This window comes from Cyrtonyx montezumae, unplaced genomic scaffold (genome assembly GCF_038088225.1).
Source record: "Cyrtonyx montezumae isolate F1298 unplaced genomic scaffold, pur_monq_1.0 scaffold_11, whole genome shotgun sequence".
In the NCBI taxonomy this organism is placed as follows: Eukaryota; Metazoa; Chordata; class Aves; order Galliformes; family Odontophoridae; genus Cyrtonyx; species Cyrtonyx montezumae.
The window spans coordinates 1,119,876-1,145,230 of NW_027071837.1; the positions used below are offsets into that span (position 1 = coordinate 1,119,876).

The following is a 25,355-nucleotide window of genomic DNA, read 5'->3' on the forward strand; positions in this document are numbered from 1 at the left end:
CCTCACCAAGATGGCGGCAGCGCCCTCACCAAGATGGCGGCAGCGCACTCACCGAGATAGCGGAAGGGGCGCTGCCGCCGTTGCCGGAAGTGCGTGCAGAGGCGGTTTCTTCCGGGCCCAGCATGGCGGAGGCGTCGGGTGACGGCCCGCGGCTGCCGGAGCTGCTGGAGACGGGCTGGCGGCTGCTGGAGGAGGTGGAGTCCGGCACCGAGCCGTCCTCCGGAGCCCCGTCCGTGCAGGCCAAGGTGCGGCAGGGCCTGGGCGCGCTGCAGCGGGCGGCCGCCATGGTGGCGGAGCTGGAGCTGTTCAGGTGAGGCGGCGGGGCCTGGGCCTGGGCCGGGCGCTGAGCGGGGCTGTGATGGCGATGTGTGCGTTGCAGTGAGAACGAGGAGCTGGAGGAGATCGCCTCGGCAGACCTGAAGTATCTGCTGGTGCCCGCGCTGCTGGGCGCGCTGACGCTGCGGCAGGTGGAGCCGAGCCGGAGGAGGGAGCACCTGGAGAGCGCCCGGCGGCACTTCTGCCGCTTCCTGGAGCTGTGCCGCTCCTACGGGCTGAGCAGCGCCCGGCCGCCCCCCGCTGCTGCCCGGGAGGACGGCGGGGCCGGGAGCACCGCCCAGCGTGGCCTGCTGGCCATGGCCTCTAGCCGGCAGGCCAAGATCGAGAGGTGAGGGAGCGCCGGGAGATCTGCCCCGCGTGGTGCTGCTCGTGGTATGGAGCGGTTATGGGCTGCTGAGTGCTCTGGTGGTGTCCAGGGATGGGAGCATGGTGCTCCTCGAGGTCAGTCCCTTGTCACCGTGGAAGGGCGAGCAGGTTGGGATTGTCGTGCCCGGCTTTATTGTGTGCAGGTCCTTCGTCGTGTTTAGCTGAGGGTTGTGGTGGTCACGTTGTTGCTTGTGGTAGTGCTGAAAGGCCCAAGGCAGCTCCGTGTGCAATGCAGATTGTGTGCATGCCAACGTGTGCTTCCTGTTCTGGGAAGCAGCCCCGAGTGGCACTGGTTTGGGCAACAGATACTGGGAAGTTCTCCTATGGAGTCCTTTACTCTGGGGTGCTGAGGCCCTGCACTGCTGCCCAGAGCTGTGGTTGCCCCCCCCTCCAGGGCCCTGGGCAGCTCTGGGTAGGGGGCACACAGCCCTTGGTTCTGGGCATTAGGGTCTTTTCCAACCCAGACATTCCATGATGCTCTTCACAGCAGAGCCTTTCCAGCACTGTGTGTGTGCTGCAGCATGAGGCAGTCACACTGCAGCTCCTGCTCAGCTCCACCACGGCTGACCCCACCTGCAGCAGAAGGGAGATGCCTGCCCTAAGCCCTGCCACGAGCAGGTTCATGCTTGACCTGCTTGGAGGGTGAGGCATTGTAGTTACAACAGCAGAGACTGCACAGTCAGAACTTCCCAGAGGCTGGTGTCATCACTTAGGCTCCAGAGCTCTCTTGTCCCAGCTGCTGTTGTCAGTAGATGACTAAAGGGAGCTTATCCTGCTGCAAACAGAATGGAGAGGAGCAGTTTGCTTTGCCTCCCTGCAGCACAGGGCTGGGCAGGCAGGTGCTCAGCTTCTTAAAATGTATTTTTCAGGGTTTTCTGTGGCACGTTTCATAGAACAGCTCATGGGCTCTGTGTCTTTTCAGCTCCCATAGGCTTCGAATCTCTGGTTCTGTTCATTCTTTGGTGATGCTGCAACTTAAAGATTTACCTGGAAGTGTATTCTCTTCCTCCTGCTTCCATTAACTAGACCTAGAAAATCCAGAAAGCCAAAAGCATGGTAAACAGCACATCTGCAGGCACAATAACTATCTGAGACAGAAATTGGAAATGTGCTTAGTTGTCCTTATAAGTGGCTTCTTGATTATTATTTTTTTTGAGTAATGCATAAGCGATTAAAGATAAATTCTACATTGGTTCTCTGGGTATGAGCTGATGAGCTAACATCCTTTTTCTCCAGCAGACTGACCTTGCCAAGTTTGTCTAATATTACCTGGACAGCTTAGATTGCTGGGATTGCTGACCTCCTAGCACAAATGAAATAATGGAGAAGGGCCCCAGTGAAATTAAGCTGTCTTCTTCAGACTTTTTAACAAACAGGAGCTACTTTAATTAGAATAGTAAACCATCAGAACCCACTTCTTTGTGTGCAGCTTTCTTTTTAAAGTCATAAAATTACATTCAACCTCTTGCAAAGCCTAGTAAAGATCCATTGCAGTGCCCAAGTTGGAGGTGAGAGTAGGACACGATGCGGAGGATGGGTGGAGGAGGTCTGGGTGCTGCAGGTTGCATACAGTCATGCATTTTCAAAGCCTTTGTAAGCACAGTGGAACTCTTCTGGTTTATGTAGTTTTCACTGGTCATGAACTTTTATTGTCAGTCACACTGAGATGGGGTTACATCCTCGTGCTTGGTTGTGCCTCTTGTGCTTCTTTAGAGGTCATCAGGAAATGCCAGCTGGTATGATCTCGTGCCATGTTCCTGAAAGTCATTGCTTTAGCTCTGTGGGACTGTTAGTCTGTTGTTGTATGTGTGGGTCCTGCTCTCACCAGCACGCTCCTCAGCAATATGAGGCTCTTTATGAGTGTCAGGGATTTGTTTGCCCTAATGAGCAGTGATCAGCAACTGACACTCCTGTGAAAAGCAATTAACGTGGGGCAGGTGGTAGCACTGTAGATTTTACTCAAGAAATTGTTTATTTTAGAAGGCACAGAGTCTGGGCTGTGCTGGAGAAGGTTTATTGAAATTTGTAACAGTTATTCTTTTCTCTTTGAGCCAGATATAAGCAGAAAAAGGAGCTGGAGAACAAGTTGGCCTCTTTGAGAACCTTTGTGGAGAGTGGGCAGGCAGATGAGGAGCAAGTACGGGAGCTGTATCTACTGCAGGCCCAGAAATGGATCAACATCAGCTTTGAGGAAATTGAGAGCATCGACCAGGAAATGGTCATCCTGAAGAGCAGAGACACAATGAAACAGGTATGAAATCTCTTGATCTGCAGGTCCTGTGAGCTCTGCATAGTTAAACCTGACGTTAAAGACTGTTGTGGGTAAGTGAACTTTGGAGGAACCCATCTGAGTTTCCTGAAGTTTGTTCTGTGAGTTCTAGAGTGGTGTCTTAGCTCATGTACAACATAAATGAATGGGGCTTGGTTTAATTATGAATGGCCAGTGGTCTGATTTTTGCAAAGCCTGGTGCTGCCACACATCCTAGACAGTCATGGCTTGTTAAATGCTGGAGCACTGAGTATCAGAGCAGAGCTGCTCTGACTGTGTGCAGAGCCTGTTCTCCACTTTGCTGGGTTGTGCCAGACCTTCAACTCTAAAGAAATAAAATACATTTTTTTAATTAAAACAAGACCTTTGTGGCTTTTGTTTTTTCAAGACTGAACTTCTAAGCCTACAGAAGATCCTGATGTTGCAGTAAAACATGCCCTCTCCATGTGAGGAAAGCTTCTTAGGGACCTGCAAATCGTGTGTAGAACAGTTTTTCTGGGCTTTATGCTACTCACCTCAAATGTCTGTCTAGAATTAAATAATCATAACATGGCTAAGTGTACCGTAGTCCAGCTTTGTTGGCACAGCTGGTTTGTGCAATTCTTTATTGCAGAGCTCTGCTGTTCTGTAGTGCCCTGGGTGATATATTCGTGAATGATGAGCTTGATTTGCTTCATAATGTACTGTGTTTTGTACTGTGTTTGATCCATGGAAAAAATAAGCTATATTTCATGCTTTGATCTGAACTGATCTGGTTTAGCTCTGTTGACTTTCTGCTTTGATCAGAAGGAGTATAACAAAGGCACAAAGAGAAGTGATTTGTGGAAGCTCACAGATGGAGTTCATGATTTAAACTGGATTAAGGGCTGAATTGTCCAGTTTGGGATGTTGCACTGACAGCTGAGGCATTTCTTTTCCACAAGACCCCTTAGTAACTTGCTTGGGGTGGGAGGCAAGGAAGGGAACTCTTATCTGCATGGCCGTTGACTCTGGCTTGCAATTTCAGCCATCAGCACCACCACACGGTCCTTCTCGACAAGGCAGGACTCCGATGAAACCTTTCATTCTTACCCGGGATGCAGCTCAGGCTAAGTAAGTATGCTGGCTTTTGACTGTTGAAACACAGTGTGATGGAGTGCTGCGTTTTCATGATGAGCCCAAGATACTCTTTCAAATGCAGAAAAGCAGGCAGTGTCTTCAGGCAGCATGTCACATCGAGACTGCATGGGTCGTACATCTGGGCAAGGGGTGGGGGAACTTCTGATACATTTCTTCTGTTGTTGGCACATTTCAGTGTCCCAACTGTCAGTATAAGTTGGAGTACAGAGCAGTTCTGTGCACTGATATTGATTCAGTCATACAGAATGTTCCCTGCCCATCTCTGTTTTCCTGCAGAGTGTTTGGTGCTGGCTATCCTGGCCTGCCAACCATGACTGTCAATGACTGGTATGATCAGAGGAGAAGGGAAGAAGCAGCACGTGGTCAGAGTGCGCCTCAGAAGACACCAGGTGAGGAGGAATAGAGCGAAAATGGGAGTAGAGGAGGGTGAATAGGGATGTAAAACACCCTCTAGCTTTCTTCACTAGGCTCTGAGAATAAATGGGTTGCTGGGCTGCTCTTTGGCAGTTCCTGCTTTCTGTCTAGGCTGACTCCTGCAGGAGAGTTGTGAGAGTGTGGCTGGTAAACCTCCGGTGTTGTGCTGTCCCTCACTCCCGTTCTTGACCTTTAGCAGACACGAACGATGAAGAGTTGCAGAAGGAGCAGCAGGAGAAAATAAAGGAAGAGGATGATGAGGAAGCTCTTCAAAAAGCTCGGGACTGGGATGAGTGGAAGGACACACACCCAAGGGGCTACGGCAACCGACAGAACATGGGCTGACACTCTAACAGCAGAGAGAGCAGGGCCTGGGAATCCTGTAAGAGTTGTCTGTGTCTCACAGGTATAGGAATAAACAGACTGTACATATGTGGAGGTATCCTTGGCTTCTCTGGGAGTCACTGGAGTCAGAGGAGTAAACGTGACAGTTTGGTTTACATGAGATGTTGGGCTGAGTGTGCTTGTCCTGTGCAGTGACACCACGGGGCTGCTGTCAGCGGGTGCTGTGCGGTGGGTCAGACTGCCTCCATCAGAGGGAGTCCTTGAAAGAAAAGGACCTGACTTTGGAAACTGCTCTTTGTATTGTTGGTGGATGTATTTATTTTTTCCTCTATATTTTAAACAAAATAAAATCTCCTGTGTTGCCTAGTTCTCCCTGTGAGGATCCCTTGCTTTTCAGCCCGGTCTTTTCCAGAGCACGTGCATCAGCAGCCAAGGAAGTCAGAGGTGGGCAGTGTCAGCTGGACAGGTATTTTGGCTGGAGGAACTGTTGTCCTTCCCACCACCTCATCACTCCATTCCTCCCCAGGTGGGCAGGCTGACGTGTGGGTTCTTTGTGTTAAGCAGATGAGATATTCTGAGGGCAGTGTGTTCAAGTGCCTTTGTGTAAACGTTTGTCCTTTTGCTTAGCTCAGTGTGAGTCTGTGCAGCTGTAGCACTCATACATGTATAATATAGTGTGTAGTCAGGTCCCTCTAGTAGAGTTGCCAAGGCCAACACTGGGACAGAGCAGCACCGTATTCAGAGGAGTGCACTGGTGGTCAGCGTGCTCTGAAATCCCTGAATCCTATAAAACAGCCCTGGAGGAATCTGGATTCCTCTGAAGCAAGCTGTTGGGAGCTCTGGCCTTGCCAGCCGTGGGCCAGCAGCAGCCAGCAAGGTTCTAAACCTGTTAAAAATGCAAAGTATGTTACGAATGTCAGGATTAAAAAAGAAAACCAACAAAAAAAAACAAGCACCAGTTGCTCCTTGTGTGATGGCACGTTACCCAGAGCAACTCACAAGGCTGTTTGAGTCTTTTGTTTGGCCCCATCAGAATTTTCATCGCCAGGCTGCTCCCTTGTCTTTGGGAAGAATTGAGAAGAATTCAGCTCTTCTTTCTTATGAGCATGATTCATGCACACCTGAGCAGCCAGCTGGGCTGCAGGACTGCTTGGGGAGCAATCTCTCAGCACCTCTTGGCTGGTGTATGCTGTGGAGCCACAGGTCTGCAGTGGATGCAGTTGCCCTCTTTTTCCAGGTGCTGTTTCTGTGATTTACTGGAACAGATGGTGGATTTGTGTGTCCTGTACCCACAGTGCGTGCAACCTTACGTATGAGTTAACCCCTTTCCTGTGTTGCTGTCAGCCTGCTGCTCCCGGCGAGTCCTGGAAGATGTGGCTCTGCTGGGTGAGGTCCTGCAAGCTTTCTGTCCCTTTCACTGTCTCCCTGGAGCTCGCTCTCTGGGCTGCTGCCATGCTGCTGTTGTTTCTTCGTGCATTTGGAAGGGAACTTTTCCCGTGGTTCTCTTTAGTTACACCCGATGTTTTTGGTCCTTCACACCCGTCCTTCAGCGAGCCAGGACCATGTGCCAGCACGGAGGCTTCCAGTGGAAGAAATTTGGGTGCCAGGGACCGCCCCAGCCATGCTCCTGGTTTGTTGAGGAGGGGACCGTGTGGCCGTGGCTGAAGGTCAGCTTGCCAAGCTGCATCCCCCGCTCCAAGCATCAGGGTGACATTTTCAGGCAGCTCTCAAGGGGATCATCACACCCGCAGAGCGGGACAGAGCTTTGTGAAATAGCCACAGTGCAGACGCTGCCATTCCTGGGGGGCGACGGCTGCCGGTGCTGATGAGGAGGAGGCACCGTGCGTTTCCACACCGCGTCGCACAGCGGCTCCTCAGCGCTGTCCCGAGGAGCAGCCCCGGCTCCCACCCGGCCCCGCTCCCCTCGCGTCGGTCGGGGCGGTCACCGAGGCTGTCTGAGCGATCGATCGCCGCCCAGGATTTCCAAACCTGCCTTTTAAACCCTCGGGGCCAGGCTGCACTGCAGAGCTCCCCGCCACCATGAAAACGATCATCGCAGCCTGCTCCCAGAATCTGAGCGGTAAGGAATGTTTGAACGGTCCCGAACGCTCCGGTGCTGCGTGGGTTGGGCAGGGAGTGCTCTCTGGCACTATTGTCCGCTTCCTTTAGGACTGCTCTAGGGAAAGGGAGGTGTTGGGAGAGATTTGGGGTTAGCGGCACCAGAGGAAAACATCAAGTTGCTCAACAGGAATGGGATTTCTTAACTTAATGCTGACCAGGCGTTAGGAAACGCTCCTCCTGTGAGATGCTGCAAAGTGATGCCAATTCTGCTCTCATCTCTGCGCTGCCCGGAGCCGTGCGGGCCCTCCTTGGGGGGGCTCCCACTGCCCCCACTGGGGAGCAGCGTGGGCATAGTGCTGGGCATCACTGATGGTTTTCATTGTGCAGTCTGGAAACCAACGGAGCGCTCGAGGGGCTGTAAAAAGAGCTAAAAAAAGCAACTTTGGTGTAAGGCACAGATGGGCTGTGTGTCTACGCTGGAAAAGTCCCCGGGCGCTGGGGAAGCTGGGAGCTGTGGGGCTGGAGGATTTCTGGGAATGGGGCAGAGCAGGGGGATGTTAGGAATGGGGACAGCCTGAGAGGGACGGGGGCAGAATCCTTCTGCTGGAGTGATTCCAGCACTCCTTTTTTTCCCAACTGCCCCATTCCTGGGAGTGGGGAAGAGCTGAGTCTCCCCCCTGGGACCGGTGCTGCTCCTCAATGGGGACAGCTCCATCCCCTCTTCCCCCGCACATCTCTCTCCCTGCAGATTCCAGGTTGTTTTCTCAGGCCCCGCTGCGTCTCAGACCTTTGGCCGGCGGCTCGGGCCCGTTTTGGGGAGGAGGGATGGGGCTGCACATGGAGTTTGGATCCTGGCACTGTCTGGGGTGGTTAATGGTTCACCAGATCCAGTGGTGGGGAGCAGCACCGGGCCGTCCCTGTGGGCATGGCTGTCCTTGGCATGTTGGGGGGGCTGTCCTTGGCACTGTTGGGGGGGTCAGACATCAAGCATCCCCAGCCCATCCATCCCAAGTCCCAGCGTCGGCCAGGCAGGTTGATGGCATGGTGATGGCTCTGTGGATGAGAACACTGAGCCCACTGTGTCGGTGTCCCCGCAGGCAGCCGTGCCAGCCTCCATGCTGCCCTGCACACACTGCTGGCCGTGCCCTGGCCCTCACAGCGGGATGTCCGCTCCTGGCTGCAGCTCCTCGCCGTGCTCCAGTGGGTGCTCAGCTTCCTGCTGCTGGGTGAGTGGGGCCGTGGGGGCTGTAGGGCTGGGTGTGCACTCACTCACCCACCCTATCCCACAGGCCCCGTCACCCTGGTGCTGCTCATCTACCTGGTGTTCACCCGCTTCTGGCCCATCTCTGCTCTCTACCTCGCCTGGGTCATCCTTGACTGGGACACACCAAATAAAGGTACGATGGGATGGGGCACCCTATGGACACTCCATTTCTCCAGGTCCATCCCAGCACAACACCCTATCTTCCTCCTCCTACCTACGAATGACAGCAGGAGGGATGCATCCCAGTTCTCCTCACCCCACTCCTGTCCCATTTGCAGGTGGCAGGAGGCTGCCGTGCCTGAGGAGGTGGTCCGTGTGGAGGCATTTTCGGGACTATTTCCCTGTGAAGGTGCGGAGTGGGGGCATGAGAAGGGGGTGATCATGCAGACAGCTGTGGCTCCATCCCAAAGGAGCTGCTGGGCTCTCCGGGTGGTTCCCCTCACTGGGAACCAGAAGGGAGCAGTGCTGTTATTCCAGGTGTCCCCTGCCTGCAGCACACACTGCTTCCACGGAGCACAGTCAGTCCCCTCTGTACCCACAGCCCTCTGTCCCCGCAGCTGGTGAAGACGCACGATCTGTTCCCCGGCCACAACTACATCATAGGATCCCACCCCCACGGCATTCTCTGCGTCGGTGCCTTCTGCAACTTCATCACTGGCTCCACTGGTTTCTCCGAGCTGTTCCCGGGCATCCGGCCCTTCCTCACCACGTTGGCCGGGAATTTCCGCCTGCCCCTCTTCAGGGAGTACCTCATGAGTGGGGGTGAGCGGCGTGGGGGTCCGCTGCTGCATCCCTGCTCCCAGCCACGAGCTCAGATCCATGGCTGTGTCCCAGGGCTGTGCTCCTGGAGCAGGCAGGGCACGTGCTGAGTCTGCCTGCACCCGTGCACATCTCGGTCGCACCCTTTGCGTGCTTTGTTGGCACCCTGCACGGGACTTTATTTTTTGCAGTGTTTACACCCTCTGCACGCCTTGGTTGCGTTCTGATTGCACCTGTGTGCATCCTGTGTTTATCTTTTCTTGCGTGGCTTGCACCATCTGCACACCTCGCTTACATCCTGCTCGCATCCTGTGTGCTCCGGATCGGTGCTGTTTGCGCCTTTTCCTCACCCTGTGCCCATACCCAGATTTTTTTTTTTTGCACTCTTCTGACCCCCTGCACATCTTCCTTGCACCCCTTTTCTTTTGCTCTGTATGCTCTCCCGCGTGCACCTTGCTCGCATCCCACCCACAGCCCTGCTCTCCCCTGCTCTGTTCCCTATGCACTCGGTCCCTAGAGGGGTCCCTTGCACGGTTGCCCCCCACCCCACAGAGCACACTGCTCCCACCGCAGGCCTGTGCCCGGTGACGCGCCGTGCCATCGGCCACCTGCTCTCCAAAAATGGCACTGGCAACGCTGTGGCCATCGTCATCGGTGGCGCGGCCGAGTCGCTCTCCTGCAGCCCCGGCGTCACCACGCTCATCCTGAAGAACCGTAAGGGCTTCGTCCGCATGGCCCTGCGGCATGGGTGAGTGCGGGAGCACCGGGGCGGGCGCGGGGGTCCCATCCCACCCCCTCAATGCCACCGCCGTCCCCTGTGCAGCGCCTTCCTCGTGCCCTCCTTCTCCTTCGGGGAGAACGAGCTGTTCCGCCAGGTGGTGTTTGAGGAGGGCAGCTGGATGCGGGCCGTGCAGCAGCGCTTCCAGAAGATGATGGGTTTTGCTCCCTGCGTCTTCTACGGGCGCGGCCTCACCTCGGGGCGCTCGCGGGGCTTCCTGCCCTACGCCCGCCCCATCACCACCGTGGGTGAGCAGCTTCTGGGGGTCCGTGGGGAGGAGAAGGGTGTCCGTGTGATGCTGGGAGGTGTAACCCAGCTCACGTCCCACGGAGCCAGTCGCTGCCCCATACCCACTGAGGTGATGCGTTCCCTTCCCGCAGTGGGGGAGCCGGTGATGGTGCCCAAGATCGAGGAGCCGAGCAGCGAGGAGGTGGACCTGTACCACGGCATGTACGTGCGCTCCCTGCTCAAGCTCTTCAATGACAACAAGACCAAGTACGGGCTGTCGGAGGGGGATGAGCTGCGCATCGTGTGAGTGCTGCGGGCATGGGGATACGTGGCTGATGAGGCCCTGCCGTTCCTCCTCCTCCTCCTCCTCCTTCTCTTCCTCTCGTGGCACCCAAAGGACTGTGGAGGTCCTGGAGGTTCCACCCCCAGGACTGCAGTGATGGGCACGGTCCCATACAGTGACCGTGAGAAGAGGGAGGGCATGGGGTGCTGTGAGGAAGAGGAGGGAGGTCGCAGGTTTGCATCCCCATGGCCGGGCTGGGGAGGTATCCCCCCTTGAAGGAAGGGGAGGGACACTCAGGCACAGGAACTGGTGACAGTGGCCTCGATGCGGTTGTTGGGTGATACCTCTCATACAAACTTCCACCCCCTCACCGTGTCCTGAGTGTGCTTGGGGGTGCCAGATTGATGGGGGCACAGACTGGGGGTGGGTGCGGGCAGTGGGGCTTGGTGGTGCTGGAGGTGGTGATGGCACACCACTGGTGCTCTGGGCTCCCCCTCTCCAAGCGTGGGCTGGGAGTGCACTGAGGGCGGGGACAGCCCCATCCAGCCCCATCCCATCATGGACTGGCACGGGGTGCAGCTGATAATCATCTCCGGGCTGCTCGTCTTTACGCAGACAGTCGGTTAAACAAAACTCTGGGTAAACATTTAGAGAGCAAATACCCATAAAGGCAGATTCCCCTGCAGGCCTTCACCACCCGTCCCTCGTCACTGCAGTGCCACCTCCACAGTGCGTGGCCCTGAGCTTGCCCCGCATTGTGCCATACTATGAAGGGGCCACACCACTGTCCCCTCACCACAAATATGTCATCCCTATTCCTCCTGATACAAGGAGAACCAGTTTGGGATCCGGAGAAGGGGAAGGTGCTTTATTGGGGTCCATTAGCAGCACAGCCCCTCGCCACCTCCCCCATGACGATGCTGTGGGAGAGCAGACTCCCACACTCTCTCAGTGGAGACCAGGACCATGACCAGCGTTCCTGCTGTCCCCACGTGTCACCACCTACTGACACAGGGCTGCTCCTCCACTGTCCCCAGTGTCAGTCCATTCCCTGCACGCTGTGGTCAAGCGCTCTGTGCGTGCTTGGGGTGGGACGAATGTCTTCTTGTCCCAGTGACCTGTCCCCAGGAATGCCCCGGGATGCACCCCATGGCCACCTGCCCTCAGACCCAAGGTCAGTGCTCCAGACAGGTTTGTGGGACCGGGGATTCCATGCTGTGCTCCACTCCTTCACTTCTCATTGCCCACCTCTGCTCTACGCCGTTCCCATCCCTCGACTCTCACTATTGCAGCAGCTGCCAACCATGCTGCCATCCACGGAGGGGGACACCAGGGCCAGCAGGGAAGTGGGCACAGGCCGGGGCCGCTGGGCTGCCCCTCGGCGCAGCCGTCCCCGGTATTTGTCCCCTGCCATGAAGTACAGGATGGGGTCCAGGCAGCTGTTGATGCTGGCCAGGGGCCGTGTGATCTTGTAGGTGAAGTTGATGATGTTGAGGGTCTGACAGTCTGCTTGGAAGTAGCGGGAGGTGTAATAGAGGGTCCGGGTGATGTGGAAGGGCACAAAGCAAACGGCGAAGACGGTGAGCACGATGATGATCATCTTGACGGAGCGCTTCTTGTAGGAGGGCATACGGGGGCTGGGGTTGGGGAAGCTGGTCTTGCAGAGCCTCTTGGCCATCAGACAGTAGCACACGACAATCACCAGGAAGGGAACACCGAAGAGGAGGGCCATGACGGAGGAGCTGTAGTGCACGTAATGGTCAAACTCCTCCGGCTTGGTGGTGTCGTGGCACAGGGTGCTGTTGCCCTTGGAGCTGGTGGTGACGAAGATGAGGTTGGGGATGAGGCAGATGATGACAACCAGCCAGACACCCACGCAGATGAGTCGTGCGTGTTTGGTCTTCACCCACTTGAGGGAGCGGATGGGGTGGCAGATGCCCATGTAGCGGTGGACACTGATGCACGTCAGGAAGAGGATGCTGCTGTAGAGGTTGGCGTAGAAGAGGAAGCGCACGATCTTGCAGAGCGCTTTCCCAAAGGGCCAGTTGTTGCGGTCAGCGTAATAGTAGACCAGGGTGGGGAGGGAGAAGACGTAGAGCGTGTCGGAGATGGCCAGGTTGAACATGTAGGTGGTGGTGGCGTTCCAGGGCCTCATCCTGGAGATGAAAATCCACATGGCCCAGGAGTTGAGGGGCAGACCCACCACGAAGACGATGCCGTAGGAGATGGGCAGCAGGATGAACTTGAACTCCTCGTTGAAGACGCACTTTGCCTCTGCCGCAGTGGTCGTATTCCCTCCCAGCCAGGGGGTCGGTGTCGGCATCCACGGGGCAAGTGAGAACATCCTCACCGGAGCGTCCATGTTCTCTGAGCCAGAGCTGCGGGAGCAGTTAATAAAAACACATTAGCTGTTGATCCCGACCATTGTCAGGCACAAAGCGGGGCAGGCGGCCAAAGATGCCAGATTTTCCCCCCCTCCAGGAGCTCCGACCACTTTGATGCTTCTCTGTTTTTTCTCAGCTCTTGGGTTCGGGCTTGACACGTCCTCCCCTCCGGAGCCCTCCCAGTGACACCCGCGGATCGTGGCTCGGAGCAGTGCGCCGTGACACCGCGCGGAGCCGGGCAGGGTGCCCAGGGCCGGCCAGCAGACCCGCGGCGCGGCGAACAATGAGACCTTGATCAGCAACAGCAGCCCCTGCGTGGTGCCAGCACAGCCTCTTGGAAGCCGGCTCAGCCTAATTGGCACCACCGTGACAATGCCGCCAGTCCCAGAGGGGTCCTCCCCAGAAGAAAGGCAGGAGGAGAAGAAAGGATTGTCTGGAGGGGTACGATGGCCCTGGGAAATCCTTGGGGGGCTGTCAGCGGAGCCTTTGGGAGAGCGTCCCTGGGAGCGAGGGGCCTCCAGCTGCCAGCCCTCCTCCCCAGGAGAGCAATGAGTTCAGAGGCACAGAGAGGAGCTGTGCCTGAGCCAAGCCCCAGCCCGACACAGCGTGGATTTGAAGCCATCGGGACATTTCCCCCTCTGCGCATTGTTCGGATCAAAGCCCCGGGACTCTCATCGTCCCAGCAAATTGGTCCCCGGGGGTGAAAAGCGAGGGAGAGCTGCAAAACATCTGCACTCACCTCTGGAGATGCCTAAAGTTCAGCGCCCGCTGCTCCAGCAGACACGGGGCGGCTGCCCTGGGGCTGCCCTGGGCGGGGGGTGGCTGTGCTAAAAAGCCCCCCCCGGTCACCGTGGGCTGCTGGCGGAGGGGAGGGCTCACAGAAGGCAGTGCTGGCCCAGGGGGTGGTGGGCACTGTGGTGGAGCAGGGCTCAGCTCAGGGAGGTGATGCGGGATGTTGGTTCGGGAGGGCTGAGCAGTGTCACCCCACTCTCCTGTTCCCCCCATCCCCTTTACCGTTTCCCTTCACCACTGCTGCTTGCAGCCAGCACAGCTGGCAGGGATCAGCCCAGGGCACATCCGAGGCTCCGGGGAGCTGCCGTCCTGCAGAGACACCCCACTGTTTGTAGAGATGATGATAAAATAACGGATGGCACCGGGACCGGCTCCGCACGCAGCTTTGTTTGAGTTCCGGGCTGAGTGCAGCATTGGGCCCAAACCCGCTGCCCCTTCCCACTGCGGATGGCTTAATGACAGGATGAGTTCAGAGAGCAATAGCCAGGCCCTGATCAAACATTAACAGCGGGACCTTGCTCTGCTCCCAGTGCGGGCACTGGGAATGCCAACGGGGGCAGCAGGAACCAGGGGATCTGCTCTCCCCTTCCACCCTCTGCAGATGGCCAGGGGCAGAGCAGCACAGCACAAAGCCCTCCAAGGTGCAGAGGTGCTGCAGGTTGTGGCCACCAAAGCCAATGTCTGCGGAGCTGCCGACGGAGGAGGATGATCCAAATAATCCAATTTAAAAAAAGAAAAGACATCTGATGTAAGAAGCACACAAAGCAAACGTGGTGCCGGATGGCTCAGTGCAGAGGGCAGCTGATAAGACAGGTGAAGCCCGAATGTGGCAGCGTGATTTGGCTGCTCCTGAGCAAGCTGCCCTCGGGAAAATCACTGACAAGCCGAAACGTGAAAGGAGATGGCATCTGACCATCTTGATCTCAGCAGTCAAGGTTTCCTGCTTCCTCATCTTAGTCACGATCAAAGGCGCTGGTTTCAAGGGCTCTGATTTACGCCCATCCACCCTGAGGACACGTCACTGCCGTTTGTGTTCCTCAAGTGCAGCTTTTCTGGAGGGATCCCCTGCGGTGGTGAGGCTCTGAGCCCAGCTGGGGCTGGCACAGGGTGAGGTTTGGTCCTGCCCTGCCCGTTTTGTGGATGCGTGGGGCTGAAGATGTGGTGTGGATGCTCAGGGTGCAGCTGGTGGCTCACAAGGAGGATGGCCAGAGGCAGAAGGGGGCTGGGGTCACCCTCAGGGCACATATCTGGGACGTGTGCTGCCCTTTGGAGATGGGGCAGGGAATAGACTGCAGAGGGGCACTTGGGTGGGTGAGCCAAAAGGACTCGAGGAAAACACAGGGCTTTTCTTCTCTCTGAGCCCTTGGAAATGGCAAAACAAGGGGAAATTGTGCAAAACATCCTGCAGAAGGACCCTTGTCCCTAAGCGCCACATGCTGAGCCCAGCTAAAGCCCTGGCACCAGGGGAGCGTGACCTGATTTCTCTGAGCTCCCCTTCTGCTTGCCAGAGCTGTGTTCTCCCCAGGACCAGCAGTGGTGCTGGGGCTGTGCAATGCCCCACTGCAGCCCACCTGTGCCCAGGTGCCCCCAGGTCTCAGCAGGGTGGCAGGCTGCTCCAGCCCTTCCACCTCGCCAGCAGAGTTGCAGCAGCCCCGGGGCAAGCTTTGCCTTCAGAGGAGATGGCATTTGGGGGCTGAAGAGGAAGATGAAGGGGAGGAGGTGGCCGCCTCGTGAAGTACAAAGGTTCTGGCTCATAGAGGAGCACGGTGGTGTGATTGGAGGGTGAGATTTAGGGATGGGCTGATCCCACCCTCCCCAATCCTACACCCCCAGGATGTCACTGCCACTCTTCTCAGAGCCAAAGCTGCACCCCCAAGCCTGGCCAGGTTCACAAAGCCACAGCACCACCGCAGTGGGACCAACCCAACTGCTGCCCTCCCCCGGACCCCAAGACCCCCACCTCACCTACCCTCCAAGGATGGGGTGACTCTCAGCTTCGGGGCACCTCCAGGGAGCACCTGTCCCCCGTGGGGCACGGAGCCATGCTGCCGTGCCGGGCCAGGCCGAGCCGCTGCCTGCCCGTGCTCTTCCACGCTGGGAGCAAAGTGCCGGGGAGAGGCCGGGCTGGAGGTGGGCGGAGGTGGGGGCAGGAACCCACGGTGAAGCAGCCGCCGTGTGCCAGCGTCCTGCGTGCCCCGTGGGCTGCTGCGGGGCTCAGCCCTGCTGCGGGTCCTGCCCTGCCCCTTTGGAGCTGGATGCGGCCCCCGGGATGTGCGTGAGACGCGAGTGCCTCCCCCGCGGTTACTGCGGACCTCAGCTCTACACCTACAACGACTGCGGTCGGTCACCCGCGGGCACCACGTCCCCATTTGTCCGTGGAAACCGCACGCTTTCACCCACGGGGACCGCAGCCCCTCACCCACGGGGAGCACGGAGCCTTGCTGGCGGGCACCAGCCGTGGCCCTTCTTCTCCCGTGGGGTCCGCGCATCCTCAGCCCTGGGGACCACGGCCCCTCTCCCGCGGGGTTTGATCGATACCGCGGCCGTGCGAGGCTCTCCCGGGGACAAAGGCGGCCACTGCCACCTTGAGGCCACCCCGGGCATGGTGTCCCCAAAGCGGGCAGCAGCAGCAGCAGCAGCGCGGCCGCGCAGTGGTTGCGGTTCGGCAGCGCGCAGATGCGTGCCGTGGTTTGGCGGAGCAGACGCGCGTCCCCAGCGTGGGTACGTGCACACTTCAGCCCCCTCCAAACCCTGAGATTTTATTCTGGGTGACAACAGCACGGTGAGCTCCGCACGATGCAACCTCCCTCCCTGGGGAACTCGGCCCCAGCCAAACATCCAGTGGTCCCCGTGTCCCAAGGGGTCTCCGCGTGTCCCGTGTCCCCCCTTGCTGGCAGGGGTTTGCATTGCTTTGGGGAGGAGGACGGAGGCAAGCAGTGACACCCCGAGAGCATCCATCTGATGCCCATAGAAACTTCCAGAGCCTTCCCAGCGGAGGAGCAGTCGCTGCTTGGCCAGGTCCACAGCTGGGTGCCGGCCATGGCCAGGTGAGGTGCCAACAGTGCTGGCAGGGAGACCACTGGGGGACATGTCATGTCCAGGTGCTGGGTTTGGGGTGGGCTGAGTGCTGCTGGCTCCCTGAGGGGCTCCATGCACTGAGCCATTGGGGGCTGCAGGGATGTGGGCAGGGCTGAGCACCCCAGCTCCCAGCAGGTTTTGCTCAGTGCCTTTCCTGCACACACAGCAAAAGGGACCCTGTGGCAGGAAGCCTCTGAGTGGGGCCCCCTGGGTGTCCATGGAGATCTGGGGACATACACCAGGTCCATCTCCCCAGGCTCCTGCACCCTGCTGGAGGGGTTCACCTCTCATCCTCCCCCAGGCGCAGGGCTCTGCTGGGGACCCTGGGGACAGCAGTGCTGCCCTGCTCCGTGCCTGCTGCTGCCAGCTCCAGGGCTGGGGGGTACCTGGACACCTCGGTGCTGTCCCAGCCACACGCACTCAGCTGCTCCTCACGCTGCTGCACTCCAACGTGGCCTGACCCAGTGCCAGCACTGCAGGACCTGTCACAGGGCCACTGGGGAAAGAAGAACAAGGGAAGACTTCAGCCCTGTGTTGGCAGAAATGCCCACCTTTGTGTCCCCACCGGGCACCCCAGCACTGCCACCCCTCCAGCCGTCCTCACACCATTGGTGACTCTACAAAGGGACACCACTCTGCTTCTGGGGGTGGCCCTAGAGCCAAAAGCACGTCCCACGGTTGTACCTCTCTGCGATGGCTGTGCTGGTGAGCATCCATCCCGTGCCCCAGCATCCCCCTGCAGCGCGGTGGGGGCGGCTGAGGGGCACTGTGGCTCTGGCACAGCACTGTCTGGTGGCCGTCCCCTTCACTCCTGGCAGCCATGCAATCCAGCTGGCTCAGGCAGGTGGCCATGTGCAGCGCCGTCAGTGAGCAGTCACCCCTCTCTGTCATGTCCCTCTCCAGGATGGCCGATTTGGGTCTCTTCTGCCTGCTCACACCAGGAGGACTCAGCAGGGACCTGCACGGGGAGGGCAAAGGGGCCCGTGCCTGGGGGGGACCCCGTGTGGGGCCGTCCTCCTGCGTGTCGCCACCCAGTGACCAACTGGTGGGCAGCCCCTCGAAGATGAAGTAGGCCGGGTTGGTGTAGCTGCTGGTCACCTCCGGGAGGCTGCGGGGACGGCTCCTGCAGGGCACAGCATCACCGGGCTCAGCATCACCTGGGGATGGGGCACGGGGATGGACCGCAGCCTGAGGGGGTACCTGAGGGGCGGCTTGGGGCACGGCGGAGAGTCCTCTGCTGGAGCATCCTCCTCCTCCTCGAAGCTGATCCACTCTGCAGAAGCACGGGAGTGTCACTTCTCCCCACGTGGGTGCAGGGCAGCAGCGGGGCGGCACGGTGGCCCCTTACCATAGAGCCTCTCACGGGTGCTGTGTCTGTCCTTGGGGACACGGACCTTCATCCAGCCCCGCATGGAGCCCGTCTCCTCACCCCGGTGGAAGAGGAAGGTCTCGAACTGCTGGGCTGTGCTGCTGATCATCGACCGCATGGCGACGCAGCACTCGCCTGCACACGCAGCACGGTGAGCCCCACAGCCCCCAGCACCCCGCCCTGCCCCCGTCCCACACGCACCGTACGACTCGCAGCTCTCCGTGCCCTTAATGCTGAGGAGCAGGTGCTGGTCACCCAGGTACTCGAGGTCAGGCAGGATGGGGTTCAGCTGCACAGGGTGAGAGGGGCAGGGTGGCAAGGCGTGCCTCTGTCCTTTGGGGGGGGGGGGGTGGTGATCACACCGTATGGGGTGGGAGGGATGGGAATGAGGAGGGAGGAGGATGCTGAGCCCTCCCTGCTGTGCGTACCACGGGCAGCTGCTTTGCTGACCAGCACATCCTCAGAAAGCCGGGGACGTCGCAGCTCTGCGAGGTGTTCTCCCCGCTGCGCTGCGCCTCTGCCGGGGGAGAGCCATGGGGACAGCTCCAGCCCCATGCCAGGCACCGACCCCCCCCTGCCCTGCCCTGCAGCCCCAGGGCACCTCACCCTCCAGGCAGTAGGAGTGGAACTCCACGTAGCACTTGCTGCGGCTGGCAGTTTTGACGATCACCTCGATGCTGTCCCACTCGATGCAGGCCAAGGGCTCGGGGCCGGTGCCAGGAGCTGCAGGATATGGGGGTGCTCATCGGACCAAGTCCCAGGGGGGGGACAGACCCCCTCCCCCTGTCCTTACCCTTCTTGGGCACAAACTGCGACGTCACACCCACCTCGAAGGTGGCGAAGACGGGCGAGTGGTCGCTGGTGACGATGTCATCGGTGCAGCCTGGTGTGGGGAGAGGCAGCTTGTGGGCTGCCAGAGCTGTGGGGCTGCACCGGGCTCAGCCCCACCCCCGGGTGCCACTCACCATAAGAGCTGCAGACCAGATGGGTCTCTGGGAGCGACTTCCAGAGGATGCGGTCACACCATGAGGGGACGTTGATCCTCATCTGGGGAGGAGAAAAGCAGCCACTATTAACATCCTCTTAGGGTCAGAAGGTTTTCTCCCAGCCCTGCTTCTTCCTCACCATCAAGAAAATGTAAAGAGTGGCCCTAAAGCGTCACCCCCTCCCCCCAAGGGGAAGGCTGAGCACCCTGTCCAGCACCATCTGACCTGCTGCCCCCATTCCCCAGCTGTGTCCCGCACTCCAGTGCAGTGATGTAGGAACTCACCCCTGTGGTCTTGAACTTCTGCCACACGTAGCAGTCCCGGGAGCCCCGCTCATATCGGTACGTGGGTGGGAAGGAGATGTCACCCTCACCTAGGATCCGAGACACACGGGTGACATGAGGCAGCATCTCTGACTGTCCCCTGAGGTGCAAACTGGTGTCAGGCCCTGAGTGTCCCCATGCCCGCATGCTCCCAGCTGCAGGGACACTGCCCAGGAGGTGCACATCACTTTTTTGGCACTTCTCACAGAGCCGTGCAGGGCCACGGTGCTGCCAGTGGCACTGACAGAGAGCTGAAGGTCCCCGTGTGCCACCAGAGGCAGACAGCAAGCAGCCCAGCAGCCCCGCACTCACAGAACTGCAGGAACACCTTGTTCTTCTCCCGCTCCAGGTTGAGCTGGTCCACGGCCAGGAGGATGTCAAACTCCTTCTTAGTGACGTGGGTGAGGACGTCCTGAGCGGGCACAGGAGGAGCGCTGAGCACCGGTCCCTGCACCCCAGGCCCAGCTCCCCACGGACACGCACCTGCACGTCCATGTCCAGGCGGTAGTTGAGGTCCCCGAACCAGAAGAGGTGGGTGAAGCGCAGCGTGAGGTCGAAGGCGCTGAGCCGCTTGTCACCCAGTGCCAGCGAGCGCAGGATGTCACTGTAGTTCTGGTTCCGCCTGTACCGTGCGGAGCCACGTGTCAACCACGGTGGGGCAATGTGGGGCCAGCCCATGCCCCTGAGGCAGGAGTGGGACGGGGGAACCCCACAGCCGCCCACCACCTGTGGGTCTTCTCGCTGCCCGAGGCCAGGTGGCAGTTGACAAAGCCAAAGGACGTCCCATTGAAAAGAAAGGAGACACCCACAGCCCCCTTGTTCCCTGCGGGGACACTGAGCTCAGGGGGCACAGAGGTGCCACGGGGCAGTCTCCCCCCCCTCCAGCTCGGTGTCCCCGTCCTTTCCCTACCCAGAGTGTTGGCAATCCCTGTTTTGACGCTGGAGGTGTGGACGTGGCTGATGCGCCGCTCGTGCTCTGGCTTCACCAGCACCACCATCTTGATGCTCCAGAGGCACTGCAGGGCCACCTGCGGGACAGGGCAGTCAGCCTGCCCACCCCCCACACCGCAGGAAGCCAAAGCATCCCCAGAAAGCAACCATTACCACTCGGTAGTCGATGGCCATCAGCGTCTTCAGGGACGCACGCAGGAACTCGACCCACTCGCGGTCACCCAGGGAGTTCTCCTGTGTGCCGATGACATAGATGTCGTGTGGGATGCAGGCGGTGGTCTCATCCTGTGTGTGTCCCAGGCCCCTCGAGGTCAGCCAGGACGCAAGGGAGCGGGGTGGTGGTGTGCTGCCTGGGGACGGGGACAGCGGGTGACTTCCTCGCACCGTCCTCCACCCCAATACCCGCTGGGGTTGGGAAGCATCACGTCAGCGCCGCGGTCCACCCATGCACATCTCAGACCTGTGGGGCCCTCCAGGAGCTCACATCTCCAACAGCAATGGGGCAAGCCAACTCCAAACCCCAACTGGTCATGATGGGATCTTCTACAGCCTTCCCCTCCCACCAGCTCACACCTTGCCTGTCCTAAGGCAGCTCCCCGCAGACCCTTCCCGACCCTCCCAGGTTTGCAGTGAGCTGTGAAGATCCCCCCAGGATGACATGACTTCATCCAGGTCCCTTACCCATGTTCCACGTCCCGACATAAACTGAGATGAGGTCCGGTTCATCCAGGTTGGAGTGTTGGATCTTCATCAGCTGCAGCAGCTGGCAGAAGGCTTCTCGCTTCTGGGGGCAACACAGGGGGCTCAGGGTACATACAGGGGGGCACAGCAGCCTCAAAGGTGGGCATGGTCAGGGGAACATCAGCACCCAGGAGCCAGAGATGGTAGAGAGCTGGCATTGACCTCAAGAGGGCCTATCCCCTGCGTGGCCTGTGTTCCCAAAACAGCCTCTCTGAGGAGGTGAGGGGAGAGGGGCTGTGAGACACCGTCCCACAAAACCACCTGCATTGCTCACCCTTGCACTTGGGAAGACAAAGTCTTTGCTCAGGCTCCTCTGCGGGTCACGGTCGTACACCAACCTCACCTTGCTCTGCAAGCTCTGGTACTTGATCAACTGCAGGACTGAACGTGGGGCATGAGGGGGTGCGAGGAGACCCCTGTCCCATGGCACATGGCATGGGTCAGAGCTCAGACGCAGCCCATCCCATGGAGTCAGGCCCAGCCCAGAGAATGCCTCATGCAGAGAACTGGGGGGCTGCAGCCCCTTACTTTTGTCCTGTGGGATGACCTCCTCTGGGGACCCACTGCCCCTCTTGGTGATGGTCACTGTGCCCATCTCCACATCCACCATCAGGACTGCGCGCTGCGACTTCCCCACCTTCACCTGCAGCACGGGCAGGGGGTTCCTGGGTCAGCCCGCACCCACGAGTGACAATGACACTACGGCCACACGGTGTCCCCTGTCCTCACCTCGAAGCACTGCGTGGCCATGGGTCTGGAGTCCTGTGGTGGGGCCATGGGGGTGGGCAGTGCCAGGTTGTGCCGTGACACCGTGTCCTGCAGTGACATCAGCACCTGGCAGCAGGAGGAGCAAGAGATGGGGACGTGTAGGTGACATCTCAGGGGTGGCTGAGGTGCCCAGTTTGGGGAGATGCTGTCACTGGGAGCACGAGGTAGGGGGCCCTAAGCACGGGGAGAGGCTGGGGGTGCATGGCTGTGCAGCTGAGCAGCAGTTTGCTGGAGGGTTTAATTAGCTGAGGAGTTGGCCAAGCACAGCGAGGGGCTGGCAGCACGTGGGCACCTTCTTCTCCAGCGATGAGAGCAGGTGGTTGACGGCCGAGATCTTGCTGAGGAGCAGCTCCAGGTCAGGATTGCTGGCTGGGAGACGCTGGGGAGGAGGACTGGTGCTGGTGTTGTGTTTGGGATTTGCCCAAGGCTGACAGGGACCCACTCCCCACTCCTGCACCAGGAACACATCCCTCCTTGTCCCCAGTGGGGACCTCATCCCCTCCACAGCACCCAGAGAGCACCACAGGGTGTGCAGCACCCTCAGGCACCAAAACCACCCCAAACCCCCAGCAGTAGGATGAGCCCACGGGGCTCACCTGCTCCCTGGCCGGGCTGCGTGGAGATAGGGGGGGCTCGAACACTCTGGCCAGGGTCTCCAGCCCCGCCAGCGTGAAGTCAATCTCACTGCAGAGAGACAGAGGAGCGTGAGAGCTGTTGATGCTCAGGGACAGGGACGAGCAGGTGGCCCCGCAGCCCTGCCACCGTGCTGCCCTCCTCCTGCTGTCCCCGTGCCACTCGCCTGTGCAGTGCTTGGCAGGCGGTGACGAGGGCAGTGCTGAGATGGCACAGCTGTGGGTGCCCACTGTGCAGAGCAGCCAGGTCCAGCGGCAGGTGCTGTGTCAGGTACTCGGCCATGAAGCCCATGAAGTCACTGCATGGGCTGCAAGGGGAGAAGTGGCTCAGAGCTGAGCTGCCCAGGCTCGGAGAGGTGCCAGCCCCAGGCTCAGTGCAAACCACGGGGTAAGGTGGCTTGTTCCCTGCTCCAGCTCCAGCATGAGCAGGGCAGGAGGTGGGCAGCCGCCCTTAAGAGCATCCTCTTGGTCTTGTGTTCTTGGGATGTGCCACTTCCACTCTGCTGTGCTGCGCCCACCCCAGCGTCCCCAAGGAGTGATTACCTGCTGTGAACCTGCTCCTGAAGCCTCAGCTGCAGCTGCTGTGAGATGTGGGGACGGATGGGGGGAGCACCAGGCCCTGTGCCCCCCCAGCTCTCCCTGGTGGGCACCGTGCTGCCCGCACGGCCACTTCTTCCATCCTCCCCATCTGAGGGCACAGACCACAGCTCAGCACCATCACCTCTCTGCCTGCAGCCCCATCCCCTCGCCCCCAACTCCTGCTCACCCGAGTCCTCCTCAGCTGCTTCCCGGGGCCGGTGCACGGGGTACAGCAGCGGTGTCACCAAGCCATTGTTGGGCTGCTGGTAGGCACTGATCAGCTCAGGAAGACTGCGGAAGCACTTGGCCTGGATGCCCTGGATGGTCTGGGGGGCAGAGGGGATGGTGGACACCATGTCCCCCCCATCCACAAGCCACACACCCCCAGCCAGGTTCACTGAATCAGGAGTGGGCAATGGGAGATGCTCTTCACGCTCTCACAGCAGGGACAGTGACAGGGAGGGGACAACACTTTCACAAAGCCCCACCCAGGTGCAGCAGTGGTGGGCAGCCACGGGGCAACCCTGTGGCACTGTTCCCAGGCGGCTGCACTGCAGAAAGGGTCGGTGCAAAGCTCACACATCCTGTGCTGCTGCACTTATGCAAAAAGCAAACCGCACCGCTCGCCACGTGCAAACTGCAGGCTGCACCTCACCGTGTGCTGTGCAGAAGTTGGAGGTGGGGGTGGGCTGAATGCCCCCTTTCCTGAGCACTGCTTCTTGCACCCACCTGGACAGAGAGCAGCCCCTCGTTGTCGGGCAGGATGCGGTAGGTGTGGACGTGCCGCTGGAACCTGCGGGAGAGCGGAGTGTCTGTGCCCTTTGCAGGCAGAGGAGCTGAGCTCGTGCTTTGGGTAGTGAAGCTGTCACTTTGTGCCTGCCCCGCGCTCCCTGGCACTGTGGGTTTGCCATTTGCACCATGCAACTGGCCAGAAAAACCACGAAGAACCAGGAGGCATCCATCCAAACCTACAGAAGCACTGCCTGTGCATCCCATCCCATCCCATCCCATCCCATCCCATCCCATCCCATCCCATCCCATGCAGTGTGTCCCTCAGTGTAGGGGTATCCACCTCAGCCCCGACCCCGTGCCACCACCAGCAGAGGTGATTTAGGTGCTGGGGCTGCTCAGACCCCGGCAGCTGAGAAGTTAACAGTGGGTGCTGTGGTCCGGATGCCGGCACACCAGGGCTGAACGCAGAGGGGATGTTTGTATTCACACAGAGAGGGCTGTGCTGGTCGCATCCTCCATCCCACACAGAGGCCAGGCAGACACCCAGATGCACCTGAACATGGGCAGCCCCACGTGACACAGCATGCTGCCCCATGGATGTGGGATGGGAGCTGAGCAGGACCCCCTGCCCTGAACTGAGCTGGCATCACCGAAAAAACCCCATTGCAGAGAGCAGAGCAAAGCAGAAGTGGCAGCTGCACCCTGCACACATCCTTTTTGCTGTCAAATGATTTGCAGCCCCAACCCCTCACCCTGCCCTGCTGTGGCACTGCTCCATCCCCCCACCCCCACTGCGGGGACCGGGGACAAGAAAGAAGAGAAGAACAGAATGAAGACAGCGACTCACAGGAGGCACAGGGCGTACGCCCCGGCGATGGACTCACTGTCCCGCACCAGGAAGCAGCCGTCCCGCCCAGCCTTGGCCAGCAGCTCCTCAGCCACCACCCTGCTGATGTCCCGGTGGTACCAGCTCGCTGCTGCCATCCTCAGGGGTGGTACAACGTCGGCTGCACTGCGTTGTGTCCCCCACCTCACATGGGCTGACTGTTGAGGAAGGTGAAGATGGGGGCCCGGAGGCTGGGGGTCCTGATGGGCGACGTGTAACTGCTGCTGTGCTGCTCATAGGGTGCCCCACACTGATCCTCACAGCTTGGCAGTGCAGCAGGAGTGGGTCTGGGGCGGCTGCGGGGCGAGGCTGGGGGTCTGGGTGCTTCTCATCGTGGGGGGCTGCAGCCTGCAGGGTGCAGGGGTGCAGAGAGGAGCAGATCAGGGACCCGCGGCAGCATCACCCCTCCAGCATCCCGCCCTGCTGCACCACGAGCGTAAGGCCACGTGTGCATCCCGGTGGCACACGGGGCTCCCTATGTCACCAGAGGTACTCACCGTCCCTCGCAGGCATGGCACTGCACACCCCGTGTCCCCACCGCCTGTCCCCAGCAGCCAGGCCCACCGCTCACCGTCCCCCCCCGCTCTGCACTGCCACGCCTGCCCTGCACTCTTCCTCCTTTACGCTCTGCTCACCCCGTGTCTGGGACAGCCTCCTCGCTCCTCCTCCCGCTCCAGCCTCGCTGGCAGGGGGAAGCCAGCAGCCATGCTGCATCCTGAGCACAATGGGGGCTGCCCAAGCACGGGGGGCCCCACTGCCACCCTGCTCCCACCCAAGTGCAGAGCCTCATCCCGCAGCTGTACTCAGCAGAGGGGATGGAGGGCTGCATGGCATCACTGCCGGGGCTGGCAGCAATGGGGATGCCTGCACGTGGGGACACTGCTGCCACGTGGGGCTGAGCTGCAGCCACGC

General features: G+C 59.6%; 4 protein-coding genes across 6 annotated transcripts; 2 read left to right on the plus strand and 2 right to left on the minus strand.

The window, feature by feature from the left end:
• Positions 1 to 107: 107 nt before the first annotated feature.
• Positions 108 to 5,215, plus strand: IGBP1 (immunoglobulin binding protein 1). Of its 2 annotated transcripts, none has more exons than XM_065729220.1 (6): positions 108 to 310; positions 380 to 664; positions 2,758 to 2,953; positions 3,978 to 4,063; positions 4,367 to 4,479; positions 4,701 to 5,215. In XM_065729220.1, exons 1-6 carry the CDS (start codon positions 123 to 125, stop codon positions 4,847 to 4,849), a joined length of 1,017 nt encoding a protein of 338 aa, XP_065585292.1. In that variant the 5' UTR covers positions 108 to 122; the 3' UTR covers positions 4,850 to 5,215. The 2 variants fall into 2 exon arrangements, with proteins under 2 accessions (XP_065585292.1, XP_065585291.1); XM_065729219.1 differs by having other exon boundaries at positions 123 to 310; positions 4,704 to 5,215.
• Positions 5,216 to 6,850: 1,635 nt separating this feature from the next.
• On the plus strand, positions 6,851 to 10,309 carry LOC136044115 (diacylglycerol O-acyltransferase 2-like). The gene is made up of 8 exons (XM_065729213.1): positions 6,851 to 6,929; positions 8,008 to 8,136; positions 8,200 to 8,307; positions 8,453 to 8,523; positions 8,732 to 8,936; positions 9,507 to 9,681; positions 9,757 to 9,959; positions 10,092 to 10,309. Exons 1-8 carry the CDS (start codon positions 6,890 to 6,892, stop codon positions 10,244 to 10,246), a joined length of 1,086 nt encoding a protein of 361 aa, XP_065585285.1. The 5' UTR covers positions 6,851 to 6,889; the 3' UTR covers positions 10,247 to 10,309.
• Positions 10,310 to 11,296: 987 nt separating this feature from the next.
• Positions 11,297 to 13,928, minus strand: P2RY4 (pyrimidinergic receptor P2Y4). The gene is given in 3 exon segments (XM_065729225.1): positions 11,297 to 11,490; positions 11,493 to 12,600; positions 13,634 to 13,928. Coding segments are annotated over 3 exon segments (1,380 nt in total). The 5' UTR covers positions 13,813 to 13,928; the 3' UTR covers positions 11,297 to 11,397.
• Positions 13,929 to 16,540: 2,612 nt separating this feature from the next.
• On the minus strand, positions 16,541 to 25,061 carry LOC136044107 (phosphatidylinositol 3,4,5-trisphosphate 5-phosphatase 2-like). 2 transcript variants are annotated; one of them, XM_065729197.1, is made up of 27 exons: positions 24,941 to 25,061; positions 24,405 to 24,791; positions 23,555 to 23,618; positions 23,013 to 23,151; positions 22,790 to 22,934; positions 22,410 to 22,554; positions 22,211 to 22,294; positions 21,907 to 21,993; positions 21,576 to 21,680; positions 21,375 to 21,489; positions 21,121 to 21,227; positions 20,787 to 20,889; positions 20,259 to 20,455; positions 20,065 to 20,182; positions 19,881 to 19,977; positions 19,638 to 19,776; positions 19,467 to 19,566; positions 19,116 to 19,204; positions 18,811 to 18,892; positions 18,639 to 18,728; positions 18,452 to 18,568; positions 18,274 to 18,362; positions 18,047 to 18,134; positions 17,825 to 17,980; positions 17,677 to 17,749; positions 17,161 to 17,599; positions 16,541 to 16,972 (listed from the first exon to the last, which is right to left on the minus strand). In XM_065729197.1, the coding sequence occupies exons 2-27, from the start codon at positions 24,539 to 24,541 to the stop codon at positions 16,757 to 16,759; spliced, it is 3,321 nt and encodes a 1,106-aa protein (XP_065585269.1). In that variant the 5' UTR covers positions 24,542 to 24,791; positions 24,941 to 25,061; the 3' UTR covers positions 16,541 to 16,756. The 2 variants fall into 2 exon arrangements, with proteins under 2 accessions (XP_065585269.1, XP_065585268.1); XM_065729196.1 differs by having other exon boundaries at positions 18,047 to 18,173.
• Between the last annotated feature and the right edge of the window lie 294 nt (positions 25,062 to 25,355).

Bases quoted from the DNA above. Each gene is read 5' to 3' on its own strand.
- IGBP1 (XM_065729220.1), top strand. From the start codon at position 123: ATGGCGGAGGCGTCGGGTGACGGCCCGCGGCTGCCGGAGCTGCTGGAG. The intron at 311-379 runs GTGAGGCGGCGG...TGTGCGTTGCAG, and splicing joins GCGGAGCTGGAGCTGTTCAG to TGAGAACGAGGAGCTGGAGG. The intron at 4,480-4,700 runs GTGAGGAGGAAT...CTTGACCTTTAG, and splicing joins TGCGCCTCAGAAGACACCAG to CAGACACGAACGATGAAGAG.
- LOC136044115 (XM_065729213.1), top strand. From the start codon at position 6,890: ATGAAAACGATCATCGCAGCCTGCTCCCAGAATCTGAGCG. The intron at 8,137-8,199 runs GTGAGTGGGGCC...CCTATCCCACAG, and splicing joins GCTCAGCTTCCTGCTGCTGG to GCCCCGTCACCCTGGTGCTG. The intron at 9,682-9,756 runs GTGAGTGCGGGA...TCCCCTGTGCAG, and splicing joins CGCATGGCCCTGCGGCATGG to CGCCTTCCTCGTGCCCTCCT.
- LOC136044107 (XM_065729196.1), bottom strand. From the start codon at position 24,541: ATGGCAGCAGCGAGCTGGTACCACCGGGACATCAGCAGGGTGGTGGCT. The intron at 21,490-21,575 runs GTGAGGACAGGG...CCCGTGCTGCAG, and splicing joins TGGCCACGCAGTGCTTCGAG to GTGAAGGTGGGGAAGTCGCA. The intron at 18,729-18,810 runs GTGAGTGGCACC...TCCCCACACCAG, and splicing joins TCTGGTCTGCAGCTCTTATG to GCTGCACCGATGACATCGTC.